Raw genomic sequence first — 22,014 nt, forward strand, 5'->3', positions numbered from 1 at the left:
TGAACACCTTCAAGATGAAACTGGATGCTTATCTTGCTGGGATCCTATGACCCCAGTTGACTTCCTGCCCTTTGGGCGGCGGGCTGGACTCGATGATCTTCCGAGGTCCCTTCCAGCCCTGATGTCTATGAAATCTATGAAATCTTGGTGCAAAATTGAGTATTGCTTCTCTAAGGGTGTTTTTGAGGTTTTGGATAAAACAGTTCTAATTTGGACTGGATTTGTGATTATCTGGAAGAACAGATTCATGTCTGAAAGGGACATGCCAAGATAGCTGAAATTCATTTTGAGAGGCTCTATCTGCTTATGCTGTTATGTGCTTTCGGAGAATATCAAGCTGCAACCTGTCCTTCAGGGCTAGTACAAGAAATAGCAGCATTTGAAGACTTGTACCTCCTTTAAAAAAGCAAACCACTAGTGCGGTTCCCAAAAGATATGTTGGTGATGTTACTGAATCAAAGATGTGGGTTTTCCAGAAAATTTTGAAGCAGATGATTTTCTGGAAAATTTTCCAATGCTGTAAATAAAGCATGATGTATTTAGCATGTTTATTTGACTTGTATTTAGTAAACAAAATAAAAAAGTACTCTCATGTTCATTTTATATCCCAATAGCCACAAGTATTTGAACTGAAATATTTGATTAGGAAAAAAATTAAATACATCACATTTAATGTGGTTTACATGTTATATTCAAACAAATTCAAAGCCTTATGTGGAAAGAAACTATTTTTATTGGAATACTTGTGAAAATTAAAGACAATAAACAATAGCATGTACTTCCCTTACGTTGTTTGTTTAAATTTAAGAAAAAAACCCAAAGGCACTGAAAACTGTTGACATACTAATTTTAGCACACCCAAAGAACTGTGCATGATATGCTGTGGTTGTCCACTCATCTACTTCAACAGAGTTTAACTCTCTTTCACTGAGGTCATTGCAGCACCTCCAGTTGCACTGTCACTATCTGTAGAATCACTTGCACTACATATTAGTTCCATTTCAGAACCAGAATGAGGGAAACCTGATTCGGAACTACTTGAACCACTTTCTCTTTCGCTAAAGGATAGTTTTACCAGTGAGTCTATGGGCAAGGGCAACTTATCACGCTGCATCTTCACTAATTGTGCTTCTGACTGATTCTCCACAAGGAAGAGATTTTGAGAAATAGAAACAAGCTTAGCGGTGCATTCATTTGTTAGTCTAGTCCTCTTTTTTTGTCTTGATTGAGCTGAAAGCCTTCCAGTTCCATTCACAAGGAGCTGCTTGTGGTGGAATGCTTAGGACTTTTAGAGCAATCCTGGACAACAGTTGGGTGTTACAGTATCCCATCCACCATGTGAGAGGAGACACATTCTCTCCTGCCTGCCAAAGGATGTCTTTGCTCCAAAGTTTTTCTTTTGCGCGGTACTTGGTAATGTCTTTCCTCACAACTATTTCGTTGATGTTGGAGACATTCTTAGCTACTTCCATAATTGTATCGAGAGCTGTAGATAATTCATCTTCTGATAAATGTCCTCTGTGTTGAGGATCCAAAAGGTTTGCTGCCAGATGAACTAGATGAGAGCAAAACTCAGATCTCTTAGTAAACATTGGCTTTACTACTTTTTCTTCTTTTTTTGGATTGAGGTGAAGAAGGCAAAAGCTCAATTAAATTTTCATTCAGTTGTCTGAATATCTCTGGAATATTTGAAAGGTTTAGTGCATCTCCTTCAAGTTTCTTGATAGCCACCGAAACTGATAGTAGCAAATTGAATGTTACTTGAACTCGAACCCAGAACACATAGTTGTCGACAAGCTGCTTCTGAATGTTCACGGGAATAATCTGGGATACCATGTTATCTATTGAAGCATACTGCAAAAAGTTCTTTGTGCACAGCAAACTATGTAAACACTTTGTAGCCGAGCCCCACCTAGTTTCTCCTGGCAATAAAAGAGCACTTTCTTTCCCCTGCTTCTCTTTCTGTAATTTCTTCGAAGTCTGATTAGCAACATGATGATTACCTTCACAGTTGCTTTGCAGTTTGCCAGTATTGTCTTCGCTGTATTCACACTTACTATGTCCTTTGCTAGAAGATTCAATCCATAAGCAAGACAGCCAAATACTATTAAATGAGGATACTTTGCCTTTAATATTTGCCATGCAGCTGTCGTGTTACTCGCATTATCAGTTACAATGGCTTGTACCCTGGAGGGACCTGCACTTTCAATCTCTTCACTCAGTAATTTCACTATGTATTTACCTGTATGATGAGAAGATTATGTTAGCAACACCTGAACCAATATTCCTGAAAGCAGTTGCTACCAAATGTTCAATAAAGGATTTCCTTGTATATCGGTCCATCCATCTGACATGAGTCAGTGGTTCTGCTTGACCAATCCTTTGAATAACCATTGTTTGAACTCTGTCATGCTCTCTATCTAAGAGAGAACGTGGTAAGCGATAATGTGATGGTAACTTATATAATGGGCAAATTAGCTTGTAACGTTCCTGCCAGTATTGATTTTCAGTTATGGAAAGAGGTGTACCACTTGCAAATATAGCTCAAGCTCATGTCTCATTTGCTTTTCCTTGATCTTCTTTTGATATTTTGTCCACGTAGCTTGATAAAAAACTTGACTGTCTTGAACAGCTGCTCATGGTGGATTGCATATCTGGTGACAGTGATCTTGCAAGTGAGGATCCTGTTGCTTCTTCCCCTAGACCTGGCAGCTCAACATTTTCATTTTCCATTTTTTGGAAATCTGCTATCTCACTTGAGCTACCAAGTTCCTGCAACGAAAGGGGGAAAGGATTTTTATTTTAGCCTTATCCGTCAGAAGGAGTAATAGTAGCAGGGAACTTGCTTTCCCTCCTCCCTTCCCCCCCCATGTCAGAAAGAACGCCCTGCTGCTCAACTTGCTGCTCAGTTGCCCTGGGGCTGCAGTGCCAAGGGGCAGTATAGTTCAGCCTCTGCCGTTGGCCAGAGGACTAAGCTTGCTCTGCTGGGTTAAAATAGTTAACTATTTATCTCTTATGGTTTGTTTTTTTTGTTTTTTTTTGTTTTTTAAATGTTGTTAAGCCTAAGCCACTTTGGATGCTTAGTGCAAGCAGAAAAGTGGGATACAAATATTTTAAATAAATAAATAATAGTCCAGAGTTGAACTAACAACTTTTAAAATTATAGTGTTTTAAAACAATATAGATGCTAGTCTATACTGTGTGTTGTTTAACATATTAATTTGTTTACTTGTATAGGATTCCTGAAGTAGACTTCTCAGATGATGTTGTTCTACCACTTGGTTGTATTAGCGTTCTGTATATGGCTTTTACTCTTTCGGGACACTTTCTACATGTTATTAAAGGTTTCTTCATTCTTGTTGAGTTGTTAGTATACTCTTGCCCACAATACTTAATCTGCCAACTTCCTTTTTTCCTTCAGTGGCTTGAACTTCACTATAATGATGCCACACACTAGTATTTTTTTCTGATTAGGCATTATTATGACTAATTCAAACCAAAAGCACTAAAAAACTAACAGATCTTATGCAAACGCTTCCAACTTCCCCAATTCAAGAACAGGAAAGAAATGAGACACTGCTCTGTGTGTTTTCTGAACTGAAAGTGAAACAAAAATTAATCACAGTTTTAGTTTTGGTTTTGCTTTCACTTGCAGTCCGAGATGAAATAAGAATTTTAGCTTTGGTTTTGATTTGACCAGCACAGCCAATTAGGTGAATTCATAACTTGATTTTTGGTTTGGATTATTATGTGACTGTATTTACACTCCTGTTTACAAATCAGTAAAACATATATGTACTCCCTCACATACTTCCTAGGAATAATCACCTGAAAAAAATTAATTACACCTTTGATACTGCCAAGCTTGCCTAATATTATATTGGCATCCATTCATTATTACTAATGAATTTTAAGAAATGGAAAATTTCCCACGGAAAAATATAGCACTGGAAAATTTTCCGCCTCACATCTTTGTACTGAATATATTGGAGACCAGTCATCAATTTATGCTCTAATCTTGTTGGTTTTTATCATTTCCATTCTAACTTGCTCTGAGGTTACAAAAACAATTTTCTGGGTGTTTCTTCTCAACTAGAAACTAATATACTGTCTTCTAAGAAATTATCAAAATATTTTTATGCAAATTGTGTTTCTCATCTTTATACTAGAAAAGCTGGTTTTGTTGATGAAGAAACTCCATGGAGTGTCCAAATATATTTAGTAAATTTAATTTAATAGAAATGGCCTTGTGAACTGGCCTATCATTTGTAGAATCCATAACATGTATTGCACTTTGTTTTGTTTTTAATTTAATATTACACACTTCAGAAATATCACGTCATTTCATGGGAATAACCACAATTGCCAGTGGTCTTTCAAGCACGATTACTTTGACTTCGGTAGCTCCTCAGAACTTTAGTTGGAGTATTGGATGCCCAGTACTTCTGAAGATCAGTCTCCCTGTTTAGTTTGGTTTGTATTACAGAGTTCTTCTATGACATCCCAAAGGAAAGGGATGGACCCAGTCGACACTTGAGCTATAATGTATGAAGGAAAAAAATATTAGTACAGTGGTAACTAGGCCATTCATGTGGTGAAGTGTCAGTTTTTCCTATCTGAACAGCCTTTCCCTTGCACTGAAGTATCCAGATTTTCACACTTGTATGAAGTATGCTTTTCACACTTGAATTTTAAATGTTTTTTGAAAGCAGGTTGTTTTGATTGTGTGATGTTCTTGTTAAGATGTAGTGTTTATTAAAATCATTTTTTTGTCTTAAGGAGGAATTCAGAGAGCTGCGGGAACAACCAACTGATCCTCAAGCACAGCAAGAAATAATTAATAGCATTGAAGAAGTGTATTTTTCCAGTGATTCATTTGATATTGTTAAGTATGAATTGGAGGTAAGAAGTCTTAAGGAAAAAGGCAGTACTTTAACTCAACTGAATATCCAAGATCAGTTTTTGTTGATGTTTACATTTTCATCTTGTCTTCTATATTTTGCTTAAATCTAGAATTAAGATTTTCTCCTTGCTGCCTGTGAAGGTGTGGTTATATAGGGCCTGGCCTAAAATCTAATGAGATGCAGGGGCTGTTCCCTTTTATTTCAGTAGACTTAGTGTCAGGCCCACTGTGCTAATAGAAAGTTCTGAGACCAAATTATTTATGAAAGTGTCAAAATAATTGGAAACAGGAACTATAATGTTTTGACAGAGAATCTCTATTTTAGTTTTTAATTTGCTTATTTGGGCTAGGAATTTGAAGAGGGATTTAAATTTCTAAACTCCTGTTGATTGCTTTATGTAAGACATTGCAGTTATGGTTTACTTTACCATCATTACTTTTAAAATGCCGATTAAACTGTGAAAACAAATACTCTTTCTTGAATGTTAATGCAATTTATGGATTGATATTGCTTTATCTACATTTCCTTTCTTCCTTTATTTTTGGTTGATTCAATTTGTTCTACATATAGAAGCTTCCTCCTGTCCTTAGTCTTCAGGAATTGGAAGAATACAGAGATAAATTAAAGCAACAGCAAGCTGCTGTAAGTAAAATTTGTTTCTTCTCTTGAGAGCCTGCAACTTAATGTGCATAATTCTTTGTATATATAATTATAAGACTATATAGAGCTGGGCTGAAAAGTCTTGAATATTTAAATAATCAAGCTTTTAATAAAAACAAATCAAAACAATAGATTACAGTGGCTGTTATGGCTTCAGTCTTATGATGATATCAGAGTTTGGACACATGTAACACTATAGTCTGGGTTAAATGCAGTTTTAACCTGAAACAGATGTACACACCTATTAAACCAGTACAAATCTGCCTGGAATGGTTCAAAAGTATATCTGGAAAATGAGGTACTCTTTAGAATCGGTTGACAGCGCTCTGTTTTAATGGTATGTGTGGATTGAACCAAATGTTCCAGGCTGTGGGTCTGGTCAGTCCTCCAGCTATCCCATACTACATTGTTCCTCATCTCCCCCCCTGCAACTGGCCACTGGTCATACATAGTCAGAATGTTGTTGTCCCTTTCATTTTTTCTTTGTTGGCCCTTTTATTAATGAGCTCCTTTGCAGTTCAATAAACTTTCAAACAACCAGCGGTGTCCTCACTCACCTACTTGATTGCACCTTCTTCTCATGTCCCCCAGTCCCTGGGAATGCAGAAGTGTGTGTTGAAGTACCTCCCCCTTAGCCTCCCCAAGTAAGGCAAATACTGCAGACTTCAGTCAGTTGCAGGTTATTGACATTTGTTGAATGCATGTTTAGGAGAGAAGGAAAAGCATAAAAGTGAAAGTGCCCCAAGGTCACCCACCCACTGAAATCCCCAAAGTATGGGTGCAAACATACTCTCCACCCCTTCTCTGCAAGGCCACAGCGTTTGCGGCCACGGCACTCGGAGCTGCACTACTTCGCACACGGTTGTGAACTGTTTTTCAATCAGTGACATTTTGGAGTGGTTCAGTTGTTGCATGTCTGCATCTTCAGCTTTTTTTTAAGACACTGGTTCTCAACCTTTTTAGACTGAAGGTGCCCCTTGTTATACCTGAAGCACCCCTCCATAATTTTTGTTAACTGAACAGCATCCCGTTTAAAAAACTAATTTGTTTGTTACGGGGCTTACCTCCTTGGAGAGGGGCCAGGAAGTATGGGTGGGGGAGTGGCCAGACAGGGAGAGCCTGAGCCTGCCCTTATCTGCTTATCTCCTTACACCTGGGCATGAGCCTGCCATTATCTTCTCACACCTTGCTTTTCTCCTCTCACTTTCTTTGACAACCTTCAAAAGATTCCCCTGACACCTAGTATGAATCACTGCTTTAAGAATATAGACTTTTTTCATTAGCCATATTCAGATTTACGAGCGTGCATAAATGTAAGAAATGTAGGTTGAACTGACCAATGTAAACTGTTTTAATCTCTGTTCTTCTGAGGAACTGATGGTGATATAAAAAAAAAAGAAATATAAATGTACAGTGTGAGAACTTTCTACTTGTTTATACTTGCAGTTGGCAGTTTGCTTGGTAAAATTTGATATTCTTCAGTATGTATTCTACTTAATGCTGGGTCACTGTTAACATTGAATACAATAAATACAATATAAAATTTAACAATAACATTAATGATCATATTAACAGTAGTGTTTATGATCGGCAAGGGGGAGGGGGGAAGAGAAGCAGCAGCAGTACCTTTTCACAGTTTCGTGTAAGTCAGCATCTCAGAATTCTACATATCTCTCTTTTTTGTGTCTAGTCGTAAAATAATGCCTGCACAGGCATATCTTCAAAGTTCTAATAAAGGATTAGATAGGTTTGTTCTATTAACAGTTGTACAGCACTTCTGAAATATGCATTTTAAAAAGATAGGAAGATAGTAACATCTTTTTATATTTCAAATTGTTGCAGATCCATTTTGGCCTATAAGTCTGTACCCAATATATGTTTACAATTGTAGATTAAAGGTACGTTAATCATTTGTAGAGGTGATGCTACTTTTTAGGGCTTTGTTACACATTATATTTTGAGAGTCTCAAATGTTGATTTATATTAGTGATGGCTAGAGTTTAGAGCAGTCACATGTTCAGACTAAAAACCTCCTGGCTAGGGACAGACATTACACATAAACCGGTTTAAGTCATCAGAAACTGGTTTAAACCTGTAACAGAACATAAGTTCAGTGTACATAAACCAGTTTCAAAATGGCTGAAACTGGTTTAAGATAAACCTGGTGAACGTAGTATCAGACTTAACTTATTTGGGCCAAACTGGTTTATGCAATGTCTGTCCCAGACCCCTTCCTGGTTGAAGTTTAAACTAGAGTCCCCCAGCATCTCAGATGCTTTGCAGCCCTGGGCTGGGCTCTCTGCTCCAGAAAACAGGCTGGTCCCTTCCTTCTGTTCCCTAGCCAAAGCTCTGGGGGAGACTGCAGGCATAGCAGGGTCTGCTGGCTTCACTTGCTGCTTGCTGCTCAAGTAGGGAATCCCCCCTCCCTCCCATCTCCCACAGCATGGACCCCAGCCCCACTGACCCTACGCATGTGGTATGCTAGCTAATGCTGAGAGGTGTCTGTGTCTCTAATTTCACTGGGACAGGCAGAAAGGGCCTTGTCAACGTAGGGCATTTTGGATCTAATCAGTAGGTCATCTGGTAATGTCCCTCTGTTCCTTCCTTCGAAGAAGCCGTTTAAGGAGAGCTTGAACTAATGAGAGGGGCTTTTGTTTTGTTGATGGGCTGATATACACTGTTATCAGCCCCCTGCTAGTTTGCAGCCCTGTCAGGTTTGCAGACAGTATGAAGAACCGTGGAGAGGGAGATTGAAAAGCTTAGGATGGGCAGTCCTTGACTTTACAATATTTGACTTACAATGAACGGCACTTGCAACGTTTATAAATTGGCACCCTGTTTCAACTTTCCGGTGTCGGTTTTGACTTTACAATGCTCGATCTGATGCGATGCCACACCAGCGAACATCACTGCACCACCCATCTCTCTGCGCCAATCCACTGTGCAAAAAGTCCAGCAAAGTCACCTCAAAGAAGTCCTTCTAAATCAATATAATTGCTGTTTACAATATCCATACGTAATTGATTGAGTACAAAATTCTGAGTTATTTTTTGGTGAAAATAGGGCATCGGGCCTTGGTTCAAGAACCAATCCCCCATTTATAATATTGTTCCTATGGGAAAATTGGTTCCGAGTTACGGCGCTTCGACTTGCAATTGGTTCCTGAAAACCAAGTCTTATCGTAAGTCCGAGGACTGCCTGTATCATCAACAGATGCATGCACTGCACCCTCCCTCCCCTTTGTCTCAGGGTGCTAGCCCAGGGCTGGAGTCTGGCAACACTCCCACAGCGAGTGGGGAGAAGCCTGGGAAGGTACAGGACAGGGTGGGGGTTTATACCCCTCCCTAATCAGAGCATCCTGCTGTGGCCTGGCAACACCCCCGCTCAGCTCAGCAATGTGGAGGGAAAGGAGGGCTGCTGTAGCGCCCCCGGCTTCTAGCCTGAGCCTCTGCAGGCATGTGTCTGTATTTCTTCAGTCCAGAGGGGATGTCCGTGTGGTTGCAAACTGGTTTAACTTAGGCAGGTTAGGCTAACCTGCAAAGATTGAATCAATTCAGGCTCAGGGTTTTTGAAAGTCTGTCCCCTAGCCCCTCTGCTGTCTCTGACCTGCACATTGTGAGTTGCTACTAGAGGGCTGGTGAACCATGACGGGCTTCTATCCCTGCTCTTGGTGGTGGTGGGTTGGAGAGATGGGTTGGTTGGGGTGGGAGTATGAGACTGGAAGGGAGAGAGTCTTAATGATGGGGACTGGGTAGTGAAATCGGCTGAGGGGTGAGTGGTGAAATGATGGAAGTCAGCCACTGAAGCCACTAAAGAATAAAGTAAAAAGTAAAAAAAAAAAAATTGAAGTAGTAAATTAAAGAAAGGCTTGTGTTTTAATAAATTGGGATTGAGACTGGGTAGCTCTGGCTTACAGGGACACTGCCCCTGCCCTGGGAGAGAAGCCTCAGCTTGTGGGGACCCTGATCTGCCCCCCTACCTTGCTCCCCACTAGCTCTTCCTTCCAGACTGGTCTGTGCCCCTGTGAACTGCCCAGCCAAGTCACAGTTCTGGGGGGTAGGAGGGGATTTGGCTTGGTGCCAGTATGCCCCCCTCCAGAGTAAAGTTCAGGGGGTAGAAGTTTGTCCACACAGAACAGGAGGATGGGAGAGGGTACACTGCATCCTGGGATGCTGAAGGACTGAAGCTTGAATAGCTTATCTCTGGGGAGTAGCCACACATTTGTGGAACAGGAGCTGGGTAATGCAGATCAGAGAGAAACTGCCCTGGAGTAGCGTTACTTTAAGCTGCCTAAAGAACGCTTAAAACTAGTTTACGTGTGTGGACAATCCAGGGGTTAAGAGCTCCCTGAGCCACCTAAAATTAACAGGTAAAAAGGCCCTTTGGCTTGAATTTCTTCAACACACACTACTGAATTGACTTTTTGTGTGATTTATAAATGATGTCTTGATTACTTTTGACCAAGCGTTTCCCAGTGTTCTGTTTTTATGGGGTTTTTGTCCCGTGCTTTTACACAATCAAATTTGGGCAAATTCTGTGTTAGATTACTTGATGTAGCGGTTCTGTCAGGAGCAAGACCAAGAGATTAGTCTCATATATTTGCAGGTTCAGCACTTGCTTGTAATTTGTTCTGTAATAAGAAATGCGTTACAGCACCCTCAGAGTCTCTTTACTGTGTGCCATCTCGGTAATTGTATTAACAATTATATTGGTACGTATCTTTTATATCCATATATTGGAGCTGGATCTTATCTGCACATCTGTTTGCTTTTAATTTTAGCTAATAAAAGATCATCAATAGTTGTGGTCTCAGTTGACCCTGGAAGTGCAGTTTCAGCATGATGGCTTTTGTAGCCAATTTTATTGCTAGAAATTGTATTTCTGACTTAAAAAGCCAAAGGATTTAAAAATAAAGTCCCAACCTAGTTATATGTTAGCTGCTATGGAAGCTGGAGCAATTTGAAAGCTAAAGAAATAACTTGATTTTCAGGGAACAATGAAAGATAAAAATAGTGAAGCAGTAGTAAGGGGATGGAACCCATCAAAACATTTAAGAGTTAGGATTAGTTAGATCTGGTACTGTCTAAGTGTCTATGAAAGGTGCTTGACAAGGTTACTAGAGGAGAAAAGTGCTGCATCTAGGGAGAAAGAATCACCAACACACCTACAGACTGGGAGGTGACTTTCTAAGCAGCACAGCAGCAGAGGGATCTCCAATTCATAGCTGACTCCAGAATGAATGTGAGTCGTCAATGTGACGAAGTGATAAGTAAAGCCAACCACACTCTATCATGCATTAGAAGGTGCTTCACAAGGAGGTATAAGGAGGTGATACTTCCGCTTTACGCGGCATTGGTAAGTACTGCGTCCAGTTCTGGGCGCTGTAATTCAAGAGGCATGTGGATAACCTTGAGAGGGTCCGGAAGAGGGCTACTTGTATGGTTAAGGGCCTGTGGGTAAGATCCTACTTGAACAGATTGAGGTACCTGAATCTCTTCAGCCTCCGCAAAAGAAGGCTGAGAGGGGAACTTGTAGCAGTATACAAGTTGGTTGGGGGCGAGGGGGGCAGCAAGGAATAGGGGATACTCTGTTTACCAGGGTGCCCCTTGGGGTTACTAGGAACAATGGCCATAAACTGATGGAGAACAGATTTAGATTAGATATTAGGAGAAATGTCTTTATGGTGAGGGATGCCAAAATCTGGAATGGGCTTCTGAGGAAGGTGGTGCTGTCCCCTACCTTGAAGGTCTTTAAGAGGAGACTAGACAAGCACCTAGTTGGGGTCATCTGATGTGTGATCCACAATCATGCTTCCTGCCATGCCACATGCATGGTGTTACCAAATTTGCCCAGTACTTTGGGATGTGCTCATTTATTAGGGATAGTTTCTAGGGTCTTGGTGATTCTGTCAATGTGCTGCTTGTGTTACTATATGGAGCTGTATTTCTCCCTTCTGCAAGCCCTCACCCCCAGTGGAGCTATCTTGCAGGACTCAATCTCAATGGGACTGGGTTCCTCCAGTCACCAAATCAGTCATACACACAAACACACATAAATTAACGTGACACGCCTGACCTGGCCGGGCTGATCAGCATGGACAGGCTGACACCCTCATATGCCAAGAATCAGTTCATAAGAGCAACAATAAAATGCAGTCAGACACAAGCACACAGGTAAACAGAATCCCTCTGAATCCGGCTGGGTGTCCAGCTGACACCCTCATGGGCCAGCATTCAGTTCATAAGGGCACGTCTGAGTCAAACTGGGTCAATCAGCCTATACAAGCTGATCCCCTTATGTGTTTCAAACTCAGCACGTCCCAATCTTTGGCCTCTTGATGAGCAGACCCCACAATAATTTGGGCTTCACAGGGATCTTTAGCATAGGTAAAAGAAGCGTTGCTGCAGAGCACGGGAAGAAAGAGAAGCAGAGAAGGAAAAATATACCCAATTACTACCAGTTTGACTATAAAAGTTATTTATTGCTAAGCATATGAAATATATAACAGTACTAGTAGTAATAGACATGCAAAAGAAAAACAAACACCAACAATGACAATACTACCCTGGTTTCACTAAGTATTTGGGGAAACTTAGCTCAAGCTTAACTGATACAGTTCAGGTTCAGAAGTTTATGCCTAGAAAGAAGACAGAGAACGCTGGGATCTCACCTAGTCCACGGTACTCAGGCTGCAAAGCTGACAGGCACAGTCCGTAGCACAATCCTTGAAGAGAGAGACGATCTGTCTCAAGAACGACAGGGAACGTCCCAAGAACGACAGGGGATGGTGTCAGCACAGGGGTTTTCTTCTTCTCCTTCTTTCCTCCTGCTTATACTTCTTTTCCTTCCTTTTCCTCTTCCTCTTCTCCCTCTAGCAGCACACACACTTACAGATTTTTATACCCTCAGTTTAGCTGCTTCGAAGCACCCTCAGTAGTGTAAATCATTGTCTTTTCTATTGACAAGGGGTTATCTGGTTTGGACCATCTCAGGAAACTGATTGATAATCAGGAAACACTTAAGATTAGGGAGTAACCCAAATACTTGGGAGCCAGCTTGAGATTCCTATGGGTGGCAGATATACTGATGGGATATCTCATGGTTTCTTCAGGAACAATAGATAGCTTGCAGCATCAGGATTTTGGATTTTTACTTGTTGTGCACAAGCCTCAGCTTAGCATGACTTTTCCAGATCTTACTATAGTCTTTTAACAGACTTAAAACAATTATTGGGGTGCTCATAACCTTTTGTGGAGAGGACTCCCACCAGTCGTCTCGGGAAAGATATGACAACACCTGGGATTAGGGCTCCAGCAGGCTGGATGCTGTGATGAACCCTTAACCATTGTTCAAATGTTGCCCATACCCCCTCTGACTCGGTCTCTTGCCTCAGCATTCCCTAACCCGGCAACCGAGTTTTAGTCAATCAAGTTTAAATAGGCCTCCCATAGTGGGACCGGGGAATGTACGGCCCGAGATGCCTATTAAACTTAGAGCTGTGTGTGTGTGTCTGGGGGGGAAAAGTCCTTAGTAAATCCAGATTAGAACTGGTCTGATAAATGCTGAGCTGGGTGTGTGTGAACATGGGTTGATTAACATTTGAAGCACAGATTCCCCATCATGCAGTGCTCTCCTGCTTCTCTGGTCCCAGAATTCACTGCAGTCTCTGCTTCAGGCTTTCTGTTCTCCATCTCTCATGTAAATGAATGGTCATCTGGTTCCGTCTCGGATGTAAATGAGACCTAGGGCAGTTGTTCACTCGTCACCCTTATCTGGAGAGTTTTAGGTGCGTCTCTCACTGCATCTTAATCAGTTTCGTTTAGGTAGGGGAGGGAGGGGGGGGTGAGTCCTTTGTGAGTCAGACAGACTGCATCCTGTGCCAGGGTTGCCCAAGAACACAGAGCTGAGATGCAACAATGGCAAAAGGTATGATTGTGGGATCCAGCATCAGATCCAATCATACCTTCTTGCCAATGCAAGTGGAGCGAGCCCAGGCTCACAATCAGCTGATGGCATCCACAGGCACAGGGGTACCCCATGCACTCCCACAACTGGGAGTCTCATCAGCTGATGGGGCTTGCAGCCGCAGGAGCGCTGCATGCACTGACACGGCTGGTAGTCCCATCAGCTAACAAGGCTCGCAGCCAGGGGGACAGCCCATTGGCTTGAAGCTACGGGAAGGGGACTTTTTTTTTTTTTTTTTTTGTGTTGAATAACTTGTGTCTTATTCTTCATTTTATCATGCCATGAATTGATTGAATGTGTGGTCAGGTCACAACTTAAGACACGATTAACTGTTTTTTCACATCTTAAGTGTAACATGTGGCAGGGGCCCAGGAACAGAAGCAAAGAGGTCCTTCTTGTATGGTAGGCTGCTTTGGTAATCATGACATGAGGCTGGCACCTTTATCAGTCAGCCACTACCGCTAAGCAATTCTAAATCAACCCTAGCAGACTCAGGATTTAGCATCAGCTCCTATCGCATCTTTGCTTGAACGTCTGGTGAGGACCTTAGAGAAGTGAATGAGAGTAACATAAATTGCCCCCTGAGCCATGTCCACACAAGAGTGGATGTTTGGTTCCAGCTTCTGCTGCTGCTAGTTGTTCCCAGGGAATGCCTGTGCCATGTGCCCTCTGGTAGGGGAGGCTGGCCGCAGCAGCCTTACCTGTGGTCCTGGGGCTGAAGCAGCAGCTGGCGATCCTGCCAGTCAGAGCCTGGCTGGCAGCTAGAGTGTGGCTCTGGCTGACCAAGGCTCTGGTTTTGAGCAGCACGCACAGCCACATCCAGGGATCAAAAAAGACCCTCTGCGCTGCTCCCTTGAAGCGCGGAGAATAGTTGAATGTGCGGTATGTGGCACCATAGACGTGTTTGCAGTGCCACATACCGCACAGCTATGCTTGTGTGGACGCGGCCCTGGTTTGCAGTTCCTAGCCCATTGTTGGCTCCATAAATACTTCAAATTGCTGCTAGAAGAACACTGTTTTCAAACTGGAAATAATACATTTTGTGTTATTACTGATGATTGTGATTTCCTGCCCCTTCCTGCTTGGTCAGTCTTTTTCAGGTTGCTGTAATGTTTTTAAATTCAGACTGAAGTGTTAATACATTGCTTCAGAGCAGCTGAAAATACAAGCTAAAGGGAAATTTTTAGAGTTCGTTTTCCTGTTCATATAATGATTACTAACCTCAGAGTGTGCATGTAGTACTTGATCTATATGAAAGGAAAGCGTCATCTGATGGTTTATTTACATGTCCAGCACAGGTGGTTAATTTATAATTGTATGCTAACAAATAGGATGGGCCCTATGAGGAGAGACTCTGGGAACTGGGCCTGTTCAGTCTTAGTAAGAGAAGGCTGAGGGGTGACTTGATAGCTACCTACAAATATGTCAGGAGTGAGCATCAAGATCTAGGGGAGCAACTCTTCAGGAAAGCACCTCAAGGGAGTATGAGCACCAATGGGCACAAGCTAATAGAGGGAAATTCAGGCTAGACATAAGAAAAAAACTTTTGCTCCGTAAGGGTCACCAGAATCTGGAACACTCTCCCAGCAGAGGTGGCACAGTCTCCATCTTTAGAGGTGTTCAAGATGAGGCTGGACAAGCACCTTGTTGAGCTCGTCTGAGCCCTTTAACTTCCTCGCAGTGGCAGGGGACTGGACTTGATGATCTTGTAGATCCCTTCTGGTCCTTTGATGTTATGAAATTGGTAAAAGAATAAAGCAGGCTGTAGATATACCCATCTCTTTTGTTTTTACTCAGGCATAGTATTTAACTTGTAGAAGGCAAAGAGTTTAATTTGAACATACCTACTTCTTCCCAGATGAAGATGTAAACATTTTCCTTTTTCTTGCTTCTGTACAATGTGTGATTGCTATCTTAGAATGTTTATGCCCTTTCATGTGCTCTAGCATATGTGTTAATAAGTGAGGATTACTGAAATAATCTTAATGTTCTTTAATATTCTGCTGGAAATCTTCAGATCTTGGTGTAGATATTTAATATAACGATTGTCTGCTTCCCTTTTACATCATAGATTTTTTTTTCTTTCAAGGTATCTAAAAAGGTTGCAGACTTGATTCTTGAAAAGCAGCCTGCATATGCTAAGGTAGGATAGTGAGCAGATGTGTATATGTTTAACTGTAACTACCTATGAATTATTAAACCACACTGGTAATGTCACTATAATTCAGCTTAATGTCTTCCCCTCGCTCTTTTTCCCCTCTCCCCCCTCCGGAATGTTTATGTAATTGTTGTATATAAGACTAGTGTCCCTTGTTTTCAATGACAGGGTTACTTCAGATTCATAATGTTGCCTGTAACAAGTGCATTTATGTACCAAATTTCTGTAACAAACTGCTTAAAAGTTGTGCAAAAGCAGTGGTCCTGTATTTTTACTTTTAAGTTTGCCAAACTTGAGTTCTGATAGACCATCAGAGAGAACATGTTCTAAAGACCCCATTAGACTGGGTACAGTACAGATACAGTGCTAGGCATTATTATTTTCTGATCCTCTTAAGAGTCTTTGAGTGCTTTTATAATATAACTAATGATTACCAGAGGAAAGAGAACAGAATGTGAAATGGAATTTCTTTGGCTCGCACAAGTTTCTGAAGATGAATCAAACAATACTAGAGTTTTTCAAAGACTTTTTAGCTCCAGCAAATATAATAAGGGCTCTTCAGTTACTAATCTAGGTCTAGCTATGTGATGTGTTCACCACTATTAGGAATTAAATCATTATGCTAAGCATGTATCTAAGTCCAGACCAGTAAGAACTGAGGACACTGAGATGAAGATGTACTAGAAGCTAATTTAATCACTGCTTTAATGCCTTTTTGCAAAAAATAGGAGGCTGCAGTTTGGTGGTGCTTACAGAAGGCTTGGGCCAGAACCCAACTGCTGCCTTTGTTTAAAGGTGAAGAAAGCTTTAACAGTTCTTATCTCATTATCCTCAGTCATTAATGAGTAACCAAGTGCTCAATAGAGTAATAGTACCCTGGCACTTTCAACACTTCTGTGACCAAAACTATAGAATCTTATAAATAGAATTATTATTATGTACCTCCTTTTCCTCTCACCCCAGTAAAATGCTTGAGGTGCTACGAATCATAAAAACAATTAGCTAAAGAGAAAACCAGTGTTTTTAATACTCTCTTCTATTTTGACAGTTCCTCCATCAGTTGGATCAGGGTAGCTGAGTCTATCACGGTTTCGGTAAATAAAAGAATTACACAACAAATAGACGTTTAGCAGGGAAACTGGTCAAACGGTGAATCCTAGCTTAATATGCAATATAATTAGAACCCAATAAAAGTATATTTAAAACACCCATGACTGAACAGTCCAATTGGATGAGGTTTTGCTGAAATAATCACAGAGAACAAGAAAACGTTTTCCCCCACTCTGCCACAACATATGGATAATCAGTGTGTGCTTACAGTCTTGTATATTTTGCTTTGTCACTGGCACCTCAGGTTTTTTTCCCCTGTTATCACTTTGACTGTGGATAGGCATTAATTTCTACTGGTAAGAATTAAGTAACATTCTCACAATTACAAAAATAACCTGGGAGCAGGAGAGTACATGCATTTCCGCCTCCTGGCTGGCAAGCTACACAGGTGACCTCTCCAGCCTGGGGGCACTAGAAGGCTGCTCCCTGGGCAGCATCTATCCTCTTGCTTCCTGGAAAGGGGCAGGGTGTCAATAAGTAGCCTCTTCTGGCTTTTAAATCGCAGTGTTTCTGACTAGACGTGCTGTATGTGTTGATTTAAAGTGAAGGTGCAAAGAAACAGAGCCAGGAAACTCTAGGAAGAGCTTCCCCAGATCTGGTTCTCAGCCCCATGGGTTCTGAAAGCGCTGCCTGTTCTGCCCAGTGGGGAGAGCTTTCCTGGGGTTTGGAACTGGCCCTGCAGTCTTTGAAACCTGAACCAAACAGGTAGGGGAGTATGTAAGTTTTCATTCCTGCAAGAGAGCTGCTTTCTCTCAGTGGGGGAACATGTTTTCCCTGGCAGAAGTTGAATGAATGCTTATACACTGGTAGTTTCTAGCAGGAGAGTGGTACATCTCCTGCTAGATGTTTGAATGTGGCCATTGCTAGTTGCAGGGTGACTATGACTCTTGACCTGGTCTGAAGGGAGTAAGGTTCTGGAACGTAACCTGGTACTCTTCAGATAACACTCTGTTTTAGGATTCCCGGGAAGCATTGGTAGAATGGTTCAATGATTGAGTGGTATAATCTCTTGGAAGATATTAGGAGATGAAGTAGTTTCATCGGCCTCCTGGAATGAAAGATTTAAAATGGTTTCTTCATCTTCACAGGTGTTAAGATCTTTATCTGGAGGAGGTGGAAAGGTTCTGTCAATAACAGATGTTAACTTAAAGATCTCAAGCGTGAAACATCTCCTCCTTCCCTGTAATTCTAACTGATACTACTCTAATGCTTTATAGCAGTGGTGCTCAACCTTTTGGCCCCATAGGCCAGATAATTGGTGTAGGGTTGGGGACCAGCACCACCCTGCATGCTGGGATTGGCCCCTCCACTGTGCCTTCCTGGCCTCCTACACTGAGATTGGGCCCTGATGCTCGGTGCGGTCCCCACCCGACCCTGCGTGCTGGGATTTGTGCCTAATCCAGCATGCAAGGCCTGGAAGGTTGCTGTGGATCCAGAAACTTGTTGGCAGAGGAGTGGTGCCACTGACATGGTACTTGCAGGCCAGATCTAGTCTGCTGGCCAGAGGTTAAACAAGGCACTGATTTAAAATCAGGTTTATAGGGTGTGATTAAAACTCAGAGCATTCATTTTGACCATAAATAGAAGGTTTGCCCATAAACACTTCATCTGTCCTTTTTAAATCAATGCAGACTTTGGTACAATGGGCTATTTGTTTGGATCATGGTTTTTTTTTTTTCCCTGCGTTCAACACCAAATGTCTCCCCACCAAAATTTCCTTCATGGAGAAAGTACTTTGTGGCTTTTATCTGTTAATTTTTGTGTGTCTGTATTATGGAATGAACTATTGTACATGTGTATATAATATTAAACGTAGACATTAATTTCCTATTACAGCAGACTTTTACTGAGGCACAGTACTATTTATTGAGTTATACCACAGCGCTGTATAATGGTTCCAAGGGGACCATTAAAAGTCTATCGTGCCACTCAGAATCTCTTTTAAAAACTCTCAGATCTGTGCTTACCTGATTTGAGTCAATAATCCTTCTGTTTAAAATGTCAGAGATGTTAACTGCATGGGCTGTGGTTCCTCAGGAATTTACTTTGGTTGGTCTCCATGGACTTTAAAATCGAGGGCACTGTTGTACAAATATCTCTGAGACCCTTGTGCGAGAGGCTGAGGACTTGCATTTCCACAGGTGCACTGAAACATATTTAACAATGTACTAAGCGCTCTTTTTTATAGTATATGTTTATGGGCAAATCCTATGCCTGCTACCTTGGTCTCCACAGAGTACCCTGGAAATGTTGTGTTTTCTCTCTATAATTGGGGAGAAGTCATAGAGGAGATACTTTGGACTGTGGAGCCCTGTTCCACAGGGAGTTCACATATAGCGGGGCAATAAATTTACCCCTGTGCAGATTCTCCACTTTTTTTTTCTCTTTCTTTTGGAAGAAGAAGCACTGATGCTTTAAGATGACTAGTGTGTCCAGTAGGTTGACATAGTTCCACAGCAACACTTCATTTCTGGTTGGGAGAAGAGAGGAATTTGTCCCCTATGAATCTCCCCATCCATTTAGCCTGCATCATGGGGTTAAGATTTTGCTGTTGTGGACTCTTGGACTACCGTCTATCAAAATACCTAGTCTTGACATTCTGGCTATGTCTAAAGAAGTCTCTCAGAATTCATAGAGTCAGCAAGATTACAGCTGAGTGCTACCTGTTCTTAGATATATTATTGGATGCATTTCCTCATGAAAAAGGAAGGTACTGGTCCCTTGAAAATGGCTCAGCTATTCAAAGTATTATTTAAAGAGAAGATTTTTAGGTACTGTATGGTACAAATCCACCTTTCCATTCAATTTCTTAAGGCATTGCTCAACCAGTCTTTCTGAGTTTTTTCCAAATGAAAAATCTTGGTAGGATGAAGGGAAAGATTTCCTGTCAATGTAATAATGAGGCAGTTCCACTGGACTGATTTTGGACCTATGGGATACTTTTGACCAAAAGATGGTTTTAAAATGACTTAAAAATTTTAACTAAATTAACTAGTTAGGTAAAATTAGGTTTTCAGATTGCATCACATTTTTTATATTGCGTGTTTTCTGAAGCAAAGGATGTGTTCCTGTCTGGGTTTGAAAGGTGCCTAGTACATTCTTGAAATGCAATTCAGTAGGAATAACAATAATATTATACCCATTTTATATCTTTGTACATGCAGAATGTATAAACCTTTTTACTTAGTCTTTGTTGCTAAATAAAGAGAAACTAACAATGTATTAAAAAAATCTCATTATTTTAAGGCCCTGAGAATATACTAAGAATTTCATAAAAACAAGGTAAAGCTGTAGTTTCTGCCCTGAAGACTTACAGACTAGGTTCAACAAGACGCATTTAAAGGTCATTACAAAGTGAGATTTATTGAGTTCTTAGTGTGTACGTGAACACTTCAAAACAAGAAAAAAACCCTGTTTTTTCTGCTTTGCTGTTCTCTGGCAATGTAATACAAATTTTAATTTATGCTAATGTGCCTGAAACTTTGGTCATAGTGTTGATGTGAATTTTATTAATGTTGATAAATCCATTAAATAAGTAGCACAAGAATATGTACACATATCCATGTTTATTTTTGTTGAGGTTCTCCTTTCAATAAAAATGCGTTCCAAGCACTTCACTTTAGGACATGTTAATTTGTTTTAATTTCACAGGCAACTCTAAAAGTTTCTTATTTCCCTTCGAAGAAACTGAAATCCTGTTATATATGAATTACTCATGTCTGTTAGTGTCTTTAAATAAAGTTTAAGCTTGTTTCAGAAATGCAGTGATAGATACTAGATTCATGGAAGTTAATTGAAGGATTGTAAGAGAGGATCTGCTTTGTTTTGTAACTGCTTAATTCCTGAATGACTACATGAATATATTCCTTCTCTATAGGAACTTGAACGTGTTACATCTTTACAGACTGGCCTTCAGTTAGCTGCTGTTATTTGCACGAATGGAAGAAGGTATACTGCGAGTTTGGTGGGATACTTGTCTTTTGTTCTCCTTACAAAAAATGAAATGCTTCATTTGTCCTAACGTGACCCAGTGGTTACTCTCTGATACAGTTGATACTATTTTCTCTTAATGTACTGTAGCTATTAACATACAGTTATCACTTTCTGTATTTTAATGCATGATGAGAATCGACAGTTTTTGTGTTCTGCTGCATTCTTTTTGTTCCTAGATCAGTGAGTCATTCCAAGATCTAAAAAAAACTATGAGCGCAATTGCTGGATTTCACTAGTGGTGCTGACCATATATATATTTTGGTCTGACATGCATGGAGACCTCCCAGTTTGAATTTTCTATAAGGTAGCGGTCATTTGGCATGTTATCCAAGACCTGTTTTCTCTTTAACTTATCCAGGCACCTGAACATTGCAAAGGAAGGCTTTACACAAGCTAGCTTGGGGCTTCTTGCAAATCAAAGAAAACGGCAATTGCTTATTGGATTACTAAAATCTCTGAGAACAATAAAAACACTGGTATGGATGATATATTTGTTTGTTTTTTAATGATAACACATTTCCTTTTTTAATATAGCTTTCTTATGGCTGTCTTTTCTGTCAATTTTTAGCAAAGAACTGATGTACGTTTAAGTGAAATGTTGGAGGTAAGTTTACTTCAAACTATTACATTTCATAATAATGGTAGCTGGGGTCCATTTTTGTCAGCCCCCATGTTTCTTCAAATTGTGTCTCTTCTTTCTTGTAAATGTGTGAGCTCTAGGAAAAAAAGATTTCCCAGACTCTCTCTGTAGAAGTGTTTGATGCATTAAACTAATCGGACTACTTAGGGTCTGATTCTCCATTCAGTCAGAACTAGATATGTTTGAGGCTCTACTTAGGGTGTGGACAGATGTACATTTTAGCTGTTTTTAAAGGGGAGGGAGAACTGATGGCTGTGAGCATGCAGTGGATGTTATAATCTAAATCAGGGGTGTCAACTCATCACGTCCTGTAGGCTGGATAGATTGGGGGATGGGGGAGGGCACTCAGGTCCATGGATGGCTCTTTTCCCTCCCCTCCCCGTGCTCTGCATCTGGATCCAGCTCCTGTGGCACCCACTCTGGCTGGATTGAGAGAGTAGCTGCATGTGGCATCTGCTCCAGCTGGTCTGGGGTGGAGAATTCTGCTCCCCAACCTACTTCCCAGATCCAGGGCTGATGGTGCCTGGTTTGGCTAGTCTGGGACTGCGTCCCGTATGATGCCTGCTCTAGGGTGCATGCTGCAT

General features: G+C 41.0%; 1 protein-coding gene across 1 annotated transcript in view; it reads left to right on the top strand.

The window, feature by feature from the left end:
* VPS50 (VPS50, EARP/GARPII complex subunit) overlaps nucleotides 1-22,014 on the top strand; it is a 155,193-nt gene that overhangs the window by 19,781 nt on the left and 113,398 nt on the right. The window contains exons 3-8 of the mRNA XM_006025893.3: nucleotides 4,780-4,902; nucleotides 5,475-5,546; nucleotides 15,619-15,672; nucleotides 20,675-20,745; nucleotides 21,149-21,266; nucleotides 21,359-21,394. Coding sequence (XP_006025955.1) covers nucleotides 4,780-4,902; nucleotides 5,475-5,546; nucleotides 15,619-15,672; nucleotides 20,675-20,745; nucleotides 21,149-21,266; nucleotides 21,359-21,394 — 474 coding nt within the window. The remainder of the gene's footprint in view (nucleotides 1-4,779; nucleotides 4,903-5,474; nucleotides 5,547-15,618; nucleotides 15,673-20,674; nucleotides 20,746-21,148; nucleotides 21,267-21,358; nucleotides 21,395-22,014) is intronic.

This window comes from Alligator sinensis, unplaced genomic scaffold, assembly GCF_000455745.1.
Source record: "Alligator sinensis unplaced genomic scaffold, ASM45574v1 scaffold436_1, whole genome shotgun sequence".
NCBI lineage: Eukaryota > Metazoa > Chordata > Crocodylia > Alligatoridae > Alligator > Alligator sinensis.